This window comes from Bos grunniens, chromosome 11, assembly GCF_055505025.1.
Source record: "Bos grunniens cultivar Pamir isolate PY7600 chromosome 11, Bosgru_T2T1.0, whole genome shotgun sequence".
Lineage (NCBI taxonomy): Eukaryota > Metazoa > Chordata > Mammalia > Artiodactyla > Bovidae > Bos > Bos grunniens.
The window spans coordinates 37,145,961-37,158,075 of record NC_141175.1 but is presented as its reverse complement, the minus strand read 5'-3'; the positions used below and the strand labels follow the sequence as shown (position 1 = coordinate 37,158,075).

Sequence of the window (12,115 nt, the reverse complement as noted above, 5' to 3'; positions counted from 1 at the left end):
AGTGAGCCACTGTCTGACACAGTCACTAATCACACCTCCCCTAATCCAGCAGTAGAGTGAGGAGAGGTGGTCAGGCAGACCTTTCAGTCTTCGGACAATAAGGGAGACCCCTGTCAGCCTCCCAAGGAACTGGTAGCAATCTCCTGATGGCATCCTGTTACCGCAGGGCAGCAGCACACAGAAACTCAGGAGTTGGCAATGTTTTCACCTACTGTTACTACCACTGATATCCACCGCATACCTGGGAAAGCTCCGCTTCACCCTCTTCCACCACCCGGAGCCTCAGCGTTCCTTCACCTCCTGTCTCGGAGCACCCAGGACTGCCTGTCCTCTAAGACTCGAATTCTGCAGTGAGACTAAACGAGTCACGTGGTCTGGCCCTTCCCCTCCGTCCTCAGCACTGACAGGTCCCAACTCTAGACTTCAGTACCCTAGCTTCCCTACAGCCCCCTGCCTCCCACAGGCCCCGTGCGACAGCATGTGTCACGAATGTCTCCTGTGAGCGTTTCTTTGCCATTCAGCTTCATCAGCACCCCCAAGAAACTCTTCCTGTACTTTTCCACCCACCACCCCCACCCCAGGTAGAACAAACCCATTCTTCTTTGGTCACTGAGTTTCCTCTTGAATACATACTTTTGTCATCATATGTGTGTTCTTACTGCAGTTAATTATGTCTGTTTCTTCCACTAAACCACATCCTTGGAAGAGAGAGACTATGACTTCTTTCTGTCCTCAGCATGTGGCAGAATACCTCACACGTTGTTGTTCAGTCACTCAGATGTGTCTGACTCTTTGCAACCCCACGGACTGCAGCACACCAGGCTTCCCTGTCCTTCACTATCTCCCGGAGTTTGCTCAGACTCATGTCCATTGAGTCAGTGATGCCATCCAACCATCTCATTCTCTGTCGACCCCTCCTCCTCCTGCCCTCAAACTTTCCTAGTATCAGGGTCCTTTCCAATGAGTCAGCTAACCACTCAATTCATACTTCAGTCAGTTATTTTTTGAAGTAATTAATCCAGGCAGCTGGTAGGAAGCCACCTCCCATAACATACCAGGCACAAGGACACAGGGCTGGGGTGGAGCTGGCTTCAGAGGGAGGAATTGATTCATTAGTTTTTTTATGAGTGAGTTGCATTGATGATGTCACTGACAAAAACTAGTTACCTCATCCCTCGGACGCCAGCTCCACCCCAGGCCTGTGTTTTCCCTGGGGGCTGTGCTAAAGGAAGCAGCTTCCTGCCAGCCACCTAGAGGACTTGGAGTCACGTGCCTGTGTTGAATTAGATGCTGTGTAAGTGCCGAGGAGGACCCAGACTAGTAGGACACCAGCCCCGCTCATAGTCCTCCCATTGTGCATCTCGCATTACCGTGGATCATCAGGAACTATACTCATAAGGTTGGAGTAATGTTATTCATTGTGAGTTACAGTGAACAAAATCCATCAGGGAAATCTAACCATCTCCTAGTGGGTATTTGAGTCATTGCATAGATCTTTTCTTTCACACCTCCAGCAGGCTGTTTCGTCTCCTATTAAGTGACACTAAGGTTGTTAACTAGATGATCTGTGCCCCCTGCTGTTCCCCCAAACCACAAGAGCCCCTCCTTAATTTCAGTTCACAGACCTTGTTTTTTGCCACTCTCTCAAGGTACCTGGCTCGGAGCCATCTCCAGAACCAAGTCTGCTTTTCTCTTCTCCCTGCAGAGCGAGCTACTACCGAAAGGGAGGCTGTGCAATGCTGCCAGTCAAGTGGATGCCCCCAGAGGCCTTCATGGAAGGAATATTTACTTCTAAAACAGACACGTGGTGAGTCTTTCTGCTGCCCTCATCCAGGTCTCACCATGAGCCTTCAAGTAGAGCTCATGAGTCAAACGAGCCCACACTCTCTTGTGGAAGGATAAGAGAGAAGACAGCATACCTCTATGGCAGGGCCCACATCAACAGAGCATCAGAATCACCAGGAAGTCTTGGTAAGACACAACTGAATGCTGGACCCCACCCTGAGAGCTCAGGATTCAAGAAGTCTGAGGTCACTGAGAAGTTCCATTTCTCACAAATTCCCAGGCTGTTCTGATACTGCAGGCTGGTGAAACACACACAGGGCCACACATAATTTTTTTAGCATAATAACAAAGTTGGATTTATCCCAGGAAAACATTGAGTTAAGATTAGAAAAATGATCAATGAAATTCTCCAGTTGACAGAATAACAGAGAAAAAGAAATTATTATCAGCACAAAAATATCAGTGATGGTGATCTACAGCTAAAAATCAGTTTGGAAAACAATATCTGCACATTAGATCTCCAGAAATCATTCATCCTGCAAAACTGAGACCTTGTGCTCCTTGACTAGACTCTTCTTCCCTGGCAATCATCATTCCATTCTCTGTTTCTGCATTCCACTTATAAGTGAGGTCATGTGACATTTGTCTTTCTGTGCCTGATTTATTTCACTCAGCATACTGTCCTCCAGGTTTATCCCTGTTGTTGCAAATGGCAAATTTCCTTCTTGTTTAAGGCTGAATAATATTCCTCTGTGTGTGTGTGTGTATGTGTGTGTGTGTGTGTGTGTGTAAAATACATGCCACATGTTCTTTATCCATTCATCCATCCATCAGTATTTAGGTTGTTTCCATATCTTGGCTATTGTGAATAATGCTGCAATGATCTTGGGAGTGCAGATGCCTTTTCAAAATACTGATTTTATTTCCTTTGGATGTAGTATACCCAGAAGTGGAATTGCTAGATCTTAAGGTAGTTCTATTTTTAATTTTTTGAGCACTCTCCATACTGTTTTACATAATTCCTACAAGAGCAACACATAATTTTAAATGGCAGTCAACCTGTGTTCCCTCCCAAAATACACTCATACACAGAGGAATCTTCTTTGCATAAAAATCCACAAGGACAAAGACAACAATGACATAACTTTGGAAACTGGAAAGTTTACAGACAAATGGTCCCTTACTTGTGTGTGTGTGCTTAGTGGCTCAGTCGTGTCTGACTCTTTGTGACCCCATGGACTGTAGACTGCCAGGCTCCTCTGTCCATAGAATTTTCCAGGCCAGAATGCTGGAGTGGGTAACCCTTCTCTTCTCCAGGAGATCTTCCCAACCCAGGGATCGAACCCAGGTCTTCTGCATTGCAGATGGATTCTTTACCATCTGAACCACCAGGGAAGCCTGGTCCCTTACTTAGGAGACTAGAAAGTTGACACCTACATCCATCTTGAAGTAGCCTGCTTCACTCAGCCTGGTCAGGAGCCCCAGAAAGGCCCAGGAGTGGAAGGTGCCAGCACCTCTAAGTAGAGGTGCTGCAGAGAGGAAAATGAGTTACATATCTGTTTAAAAAGTAACTAGATCATTCCCTCACCTCTGCCCCTCCTCTACCACCACACAAGGCTAGGGGTTCCCTCTCTGAAGAATTGAATTCTTTTTGACCTTGGGGATATCAGACATCAGCAAACATGGATTCTGTACTATAAGCAGAAATAGTAGAGTTTAAGAAGTCTGCCTACTTAAAGGTGCATGCATCCTCTCTCCCCTCAGTGCCAAGCACATGGCAGCTAGGCAGGAGGAGATCAGAAGATTCTCAGTGAAGGAACCGACCCATGAAGAGAAAAACTTTAGACATAGCAAGTGCTCAGTTCAGTTCAGTCACTCAGTCGTGTATGACTCTTTGCAACCCCATGAATTGCAGCATGCCAGGCACACCTGTCCGTCACCAACTCCTGAAGTTCACTCAAACTCATGTCCATCGAGTCGGTGATGCCATCCAGCCATCTCATCCTCTGTCGTCCCCTTCTCCTCCTGTCCTCAATCCCTCCCAGCATCAGAGTCTTTTCCAATGAGTCAACTCTTTGCATGAGGTGGCCAAAGTACTGGAGTTTCAGCTTCAGCATCATTCCTTCCAAAGAACACCCAGGGCTGATCTCCTTTAGGATGGACTGGTTGGATCTCCTTGCAGTCCAAGGGACTCTCAAGAGTCTTCTCCAACACCACAGTTCAAAAGCATCAATTCTTCAGTGCTCAGCTTTCTTCACAGTCCAACACTCACATCCATACATGACCACTGGAAAAACCATAGCCTTGACTAGACGGACCTTTGTTGGCAAAGTAATGTTTCTGCTTTTCAATATGTTGTCTAGGTTGGTCATAACTTTCCTTCCAAAGAGTAAGCATCTTTTAATTTCATGGCTGCAATCACCATCTGCAGTGATTTTGGAGCCCCCAAAAATAAAGCCTGACACTGTTTCCACTGTTTCCCCATCTATTTGCCATGAAGTGATGGGACCAGATGCCATGATCTTAGTTTTCTGAATGTTGAGCTTTAAGCTAACTTTTTCACTCTCCTCTTTCACTTTTATCAAGAGGCTTTTTAGTTCCTCTTCACTTTCTGCCATAAGGGTGGTGTCATCTGCATATCTGAGGTTATTGATATTTCTCCCAGCAATCTTGATTCCAGCTTGTGTTTCTTCCAGTCCAGCATTTCTCATGATGTACTCTGCATATAAGTTAAATAACCAGGGTGACAATATACAGCCTTGACGTACTCCTTTTCCTATTTGGAACCAGTCTGTTATTCCATGTCCAGTTCTAACTGTTGCTTCCTGACCTGAATATAGGTTTCTCAAGAGGCAGGTCAGGTGGTCTGGTATTCCTATCTCTTTCAGAATTTTCCAGTTTGTTGTGATCCACACAGTCAAGGCTTTGGCATAGTCAATAAAGAGAAATAGATGTTTTTCTGGAACTCTCTTGCTTTTTCCATGATCCAGTGGATGTTGGCAGTTTGATCTCTGGTTCCTCTGCCTTTTCTAAAACCAGCTTGAACATCTGGAAGTTCACGGTTCACGTATTGCTGCAGCATGGCTTGGAGAATTTTGAGCATTACTTTACTAGCATGTGAGATGAGTGCAATTGTGCGGTAGTGAGTGTTAGTGGGCTGAAAAATGGCCCTCCAGTGGTATCAGGATCTCATCCCAGAAACCCTCATCAGGAGAAGGAGTCTGCATCACCAGTGTCCTCACAGGAGGCAGAGGGAGATTTGCCTCACACCCAGAGGACAGAGGCAGAGGTTGAAGAGATGTGGCCACAGGTCAAGATGTTCCAGCAGCCTCCAGAAGCTGGAAGAGGCAAGGAACAGTGTGGTCTCGCATATACTTCACTTTCAGCTCTCAATACTGACTTCAGACATCCAGCCTTTGTAACTGTGAAAGAATAAACTTCTGTTGTCTTAAGTCATCAAGTCTGTGGTACACTGTTACAGCAGCCAGGAAACGAAGGCCCCTCGTGAAACAAGCAAGTCAGTTGCTCTCCAGTTAGCAAGCCTCATCTACACAGAGCTTCCCATCTTGTCGGGTTCCAATCTTAATATATGAACAGAGAGCCAAGAATCTACAAACATTTGAGGAAAGATTCTGATCTGAAGGAAGCAAACATATACAAAGGAACTTGGAGGAATAAGAATGTAGAAAGTTTAGGAAAACTTTTAAAAACAATATCCTCGGAAAGTTAAGTTATTGTAACCATAATCTTAAGGACAAAAGATTATTTAAAACAATGTTTTTTTCGGATTTCCCTGGCAGTCCAGTGGTTAAGAATCTGCCTTCAATGCAGAGGATACGGGTTTGATCCCTGGTTGGGGAACCAAACTCCCACATGCCAAGAGGCAACTGAGCCCGCTTGCCGTAAAGACTGAGTCCGCACACCGCAAGGAGAGATCCTGCATGCTAAAACTAAAACCCAATGCAGCCAAAAATCAATTAACTAATTATTTTAAATGTTCTTAGGGAAAAAACTCCTGGATAGAAAAATGTGATAAGAGAGCCTTCAAGGAGATGGAGCCTAGTTCCCTGGAGCCCATGTGGGCAGCACACAGCAGCATTTTTTTCAAAAGGCACAGAGAGAGAAAAGCAGGGGGAAGAAAGAAACTTGGCAAACACTACCTCTGCTAGGCAGTCAAGGTCAACATCAACAGCGGTAGATCATGTTGATAGCACGTACCTTGACATATGAAGAAATGGTAGTTAACCTCTGAGGTCTTTCTCCCCAAACCCATTAACTCCAGTCTAATCATAAGAAAAACAGTCAAATCCTAATATGACATTCTACAGAATTCCTGACCAGAACTCTTTGAAACTGTCAAGGTCATTAAAAACAAGGAAAGTCTGAGAAGTTGCCAAAGTCAAGAATAGCCTAAGGAAACATGACAGCTAAATATAAAGTGATATTCTAACGGAGTCCTAGAACAGAAAAAGGAAATTCAGCAAAAGCTAAGGAAACCTGAATAAACTATGGGCTTTAGTTAATAATAATTCCTCAGTATTGGCTCATTAATTGTAACAAATGTATCACATTAATGTAAGAAGCTAAAAATGGAACTGCGTGTGAGGCCTGTGGGAACTTTCTGTGTTATCTTCATAATTTCTTTACAACCTAAAACTGTTCTTAAGAAAATAAAGTGTTTTTTTAAAAAAAGATGATAATAGATGTGTGAAAGTAAAAGAAAAGTTGGAAGACAGAGTTGAATCAATCCTCTAGAAAATAAAATGACTATAAATAGATCGGATAGATAGGAAAAGAAAGACAATTAAAAGAATTAGACCATTAGACCCAATTAGCTGACAAATAGGTGTCCCAGAAAGAATGAAGAGCAGAAATGAAGGGAATAAAAACATCAAAGAAATAATTCAAGATTTCCCAGAAGGACGTACGTTTTCAGAATGAAAGCATCCAGAAAGTGCTAAGCGCTGTGAATAAAAAGAGCAACCCCATGAATATATCATTGTGAAATTTCAGACAAATGGTGATCAAGGTGGTAAAAGTTTCCAAAGATACAAATAAAGTCATAGTAAACAATTATCAGAGAGGAAAGACAGGGAATCCAAACAATTGAATTTCTCAACAGCAATGTGGGAAACCAAGAAAATGGACAAGAATCCTCCAGATTCTGAAAGCCTTGCATTGAGATAAGGTCAGAAGACAGAGGAGCCATGGTGACCAGAGTCCCTCCTCTGATCCATTTTTTGATAATGTGCATAAGAGATTTTGTTGTTTGAAGCCACTGAGATTTGACTTACCCAAACCCAGTGGGTCTCAAAGTGTGCTCCTCTGATCAACAGCAACAGCATCAGCATCACCTGGGACCTTGTCATAAACTCAAATTCTCAATCCCACCCCAGGCCTCATGAAGCAGAGGAGCAAGTTTTATATCAGAAGAAACAATGTGGGATTTTTTAAAAAATATTTGTCTTATTTGATTTTTGAATGCTTTGGTGCAAAGCTTTGAGCCTTGTGGCTCCTGTTTAAGACAGGCTTAACTTATAGGTGATTTAAAAAAAAATTGGCATACAAAATATAGATTTACCTGATCTGTAGGATTACTAGATAAAATACAAAATGGCCAGTTAAAATGAAATTTCACATGAAAATTGTATGGTATAAGTATGTCTCATGCAGTATTTGGGATATGAATGTGTGCTAAATCGCTTCAGTCCCATCCAGCTCTCTGCGACCCTATGAACTGAAGCTCCACAGGCTTCTCTGTCCATGGGATTCTCCAGGCAAGGATACTGGAATGGGTTGCCATGCCCTCTTCCAGGGGATCGTCTCAACCCAGGGATCGAACCCTCATCTCTCATGTCTCCTGCACTGGCCAGAGGGTTCTTTACCACTAGCGCCACCTGGGAAATCCAACTGGGATATACTGATACTAAAAATGTATTTCTTGTTTATCTGGAATTCAAATGTTAATGAGTATCCTGTATGGTTATCTGTTAAATCTCACAACATTACTTACCTGAAATTACCAGTGTTCTGTAACCAACATGACTTCTCACTCCCTTGAACTCTAAGAAAATAAACATCTATTTGCAATCCATACAGTGATTCTGTCAAAGAATACTGCAATTTGTCTCCTTAGCTATTTATCCAGATAGGCAGAAAACATATTGCTGGGATTCTTTAAGCCCTGCTATTTAGTTTCATCCATGATTTTGCTTATTTTGTTCTGCCCTGGGGGGAGGCAGAAAGACCACCAAACAGAAAAGAATAATATATGCACCAGGCAATTTGTAGTCAGTAGAATCAAGAAATCTAATAACATATTCCAGTCTGTCTTGAATTAACTGTATAATAATCTCTGCTTCAGCCTTCTCACCTGAAAAATATAGAAGCTACCTTTGCCCAATTCTCCCCAAAAGAATCTTTGAAAGTTCACTTAAATGATGTCAATAAAAGTACTTTGTGTAAATCACTTGCTACATGTCTGACTCTTTGGGACCCTATGGACCGTAGCCTGCCAGGCTCTTCTGTCCATGGGATTCTCCAGGCAAGAATACTAGAGTGGGTTGCCACCCCTCCTCCAGGGGATCTTCCCAACCCAGGAATCAAACCCACATCTCTTAAGTATCCTGCATTGGCAGGCAGGTTCTTTACCACAGGTGCCACCTGGGAAGCCCAGAGAAGCTTTGGTGTTTGGTCGCTCAGTTCTGTCTGACTCTTTGCGACCCCATGGACTGCAGCACGCCAAGCTTCCCTGTCTTTCACCATCTCCCGGAGCTTACTCAAACTCATGTCCATTGAGTCGGTGATGCCATCCAACCATCTCATCCTCTGTTATCCCCTTCGCCTCTTGACTTCAATCTTTCCCAGTATCAGAGTCTTTTCTAATGAGTCAGGTCTTCACATCAGGTGGCCAAAGTACTGGAGCTTCAGCTTCAGCATCAGTCCTTCCAATGAATATTCAGGGTTGATTTCCTTTAGGATTGACTGGTTTGATCTCTTTGCAGTCCAAGTGACTCAAGAGTTATAGTTCCAGAGGAGCTATAGTTCCGTAAATTTTTGAGGTAATATTAACATTATAAAACTGCAACCAAATACTAAAACAAAGATAGCCTTTTTTGGCTAAAAAAACTAATTATGAAATTAAATGTTTTAAAGTTTTAGGCAAAATATCAAAGGAAATGATTTTGAAACACAATAGAAATCATTTTAAAGTTCATTTAAAACAAATCAAATACATTTTTTGTATTTTTTATTTTGAGAAATCAAAATACATTTGATTTGATTGTGAGAAATCAGATACATTTCTTTAAAAAGAGAGAAGGAAAAATGTCCTACCGGATATTAAAACATAAATACACAAAAAGTAAGAGAGACTTCCCTAGTGGCACAATGGTTAAGAATCTGCCTGCCAATGAGAGAACACAGGTTTGATCCCTGGTCCAAGAAGTTTACACATGCCCAGGGGCAACTAAGCCTGTGTGCCACAGCTACTGAAGCCCACACTCTAGGGCCCGGGTCTACAAGAGAAGCCAGTGCAGTGAGAAGCTCGTGCACCGCAACTAGAGAAGAGCTTGCGTGCAGCAGTGAAGACTCGGCACAGCCAAAAAATAAAGTAAAAGAAAATGGTATCAATGCAAGAAGCAGACAAATAGATGAAGTGAATAGATATCCTGGAACAGACCTATCTTACTCACAAGTCAATAGTTGACGAGAAAATTATTATAGGAATATGTAGTGTTAAAGAGTGGTTTTAGAAGAGCAAATAAAATGAGATCCTTACCTCACACTTTACACCAAACTCATCTCCAACTGGATGTGAGAAGAAAGAAAAAAGAAATATTAATACAACTGGAAGAAAATAGCAAACATTCATCTAATCATTGGTAAAGAGAGGATTGTACCATCTCTGAAACAGATGGAAGAAATCACAGAATTTTTTAAAATAGATTCAACTACCTAAAAATGAAAATCTTTGGTATGCTAACAAGGAAAATAAGAAAGCAACTAATAGAAGTGTTTGAACTTTGAATAAAAGATTAACATCTTTGATAAAGTATGTTTATAAATCAAAATATAATATGTGGTTTAGGGTGGTTATATGTGGTTAAACATGAAACATTCACAGGAAAAAAACAGAGTGAATTAACACACACATTCAACCATGTTAATTATCCAATCAATAATCATAATTTAAAATAATCTACCATTTTTTTACCTTAAAAATCAGCAAAAGTTCTCATTTTTAGTAAGAACTCTCAGTGTTGGTAAGAGTGTCTGATGCACAGTGCTGGTTGATGATCAGCAATGCACTAGAAAGTCACATGGACAATATACAGAAATAATTTTTCTGCGTTCATATTATTTTGATCTAGTCATTCCATTAGAATTATCCTAGATTTTACTAGATTATCCTAATCCTAAATTCCGGAAATTTATTCTAAGGAAACTGTCCTTTTAAAAATGTATAAAAATGTTCATCACAATGTTTTTAAAATACTTCAAAAATTGAAAACAATATGGAAATGATAGAGCAAATTATGGCACAACTACTCAGTGGAATTTTTTATAGCTATGTCAAATTCTATTTATAAAAGGGTTTGTATTAGCATGCAAAATGTTTATGTTATAATGGAATTTGCCCCAAAAAAAGAAAATCACAGCAATTATGTAAAAAAATTCTAAGCCCAGAATCTTGAATGAAGAAACATAACATGCTAGTTATCCTTTTATGGATCTTCACGTAGGGCTACGTTCTCATTCTTTTCTATTTCTCCATATTAAAAACTTTTATTGTGGAAAAATGAAATTAAGCAATTAAAATTTTCCATGTGTGCATGTCTGTGTGTGTCTGAGACTGTGTATATGTTTATGTCTCTGTGTGTACATATACATATGTCTCTGTAAGTGTGTCGGGGTATTTACATGTGTATGTGTGTGTCTGTGTATGAGCATCTGTGAATGTATTCGTGTGTATGTCTGAGTCTCTGTGTATGTGTGTGTGCACGCCCACACCCACACCTCCCGTCCTGTGTGCAGGTCCTTCGGAGTGCTGCTATGGGAAATCTTCTCTCTTGGATACATGCCATACCCTAGCAAAAGCAACCAGGAAGTCCTGGAGTTCGTCACCAGTGGAGGACGGATGGACCCACCTAAGAACTGCCCAGGGCCTGTGTATGACTCTGAGGATTTTCTACAATTTACTAAGCACAATTTTCCTTTTCAAAAAATATCTGCAGCCACATATGCATTTTAATTTTTAAGATGAAGGAACAGATGGCTGACCTCATTTAATATGCCCCAAGATAGGAGTGTGTCTGTAGTTTCAATGAGATGGTTTATCCTTACCTGCCCCTTGACAGCAATAATGCCACACCCCAAAAGGTACACATTGTCTGGATGGAGGCTGTGGACTCACCAGGCTCACTGGCCTCAGGCATCTCCTGGGTCTGTGTCGTGGGCTCCGTCCCTGCTGCCTTACTCCACAGGTCTTGAGTCTCCCTAGAGCATCTCTATCCCCTGGGTTTTCTGCTGTCCTGTGTGTCTCACCACGGACCTCATGCAATCCACGGGGTCGCAAAGAGTCAGACACGACTGAGCAACTGAACTGAACTGAACCGATCTGTCTCACCTCCTTCCCACAGACAAGACAGATGGGAAATACAGTTAGAATATTCTGCCCCAGAGGTGACGGTAATTCAGGAATGCAACAAATGAGCCCTGTGTGATACCTTCACACCCTGCCCATCAGCAGAGGGCGGCACGTGCAAACACGGGGACAAGATGAGTCCCCACCCTAGAAGACAGTGCTGTTCCAGTCCTATTAGAAAAGCGCTGGGGGGAGGGCGGGACTTATTTTTCATCCCATTTTTCTTGATTTTAATTTATGTCCTTGTTCTTTTAGATACCGGATAATGACCCAGTGCTGGCAACATCAGCCTGAAGACAGGCCCAACTTTGCCATAATTTTGGAGAGGATTGAATACTGCACTCAGGTATACACATCCCCCCCACCTCCTTCAGCTAGTATTTATATGGAAAAGTCTTGAAGATGGCAAATGCCAAAATGTGAAATAACAGTTACACCAGCCAGGAGAAATAAGCTATGCTCTTGAAGATGAATGTTAATTATCTATAAGTACAATGAGTGGTATCTCAGTCTGCCTGTTTTGTAAACAAATACTAGTTGCTGTCGCTTAAGAGGAGTTGAGCTGGGAGAGGGTCTGTCCAAGCCACGCAGCTTCCCGAAGTCCTGCTGGTCCCTGTCCAGATTCCACTCCCAATTCCGTCAGTAAGGACTGCCTTTTTCCTGTTTTGATGTTAATAGAAATGG

At 42.1% G+C, this 12,115-nt stretch overlaps 1 protein-coding gene across 2 annotated transcripts in view; it reads left to right on the top strand.

The window, feature by feature from the left end:
- ALK (ALK receptor tyrosine kinase) overlaps window positions 1-12,115 on the top strand; it is a 747,102-nt gene that overhangs the window by 722,175 nt on the left and 12,812 nt on the right. For both annotated transcript variants that reach the window (XM_086323612.1, XM_086323611.1), the window contains 3 exons: window positions 1,706-1,807; window positions 10,822-10,956; window positions 11,687-11,777. In XM_086323612.1, the coding sequence (XP_086179738.1) occupies window positions 1,706-1,807; window positions 10,822-10,956; window positions 11,687-11,777 (328 nt within the window). The remainder of the gene's footprint in view (window positions 1-1,705; window positions 1,808-10,821; window positions 10,957-11,686; window positions 11,778-12,115) is intronic.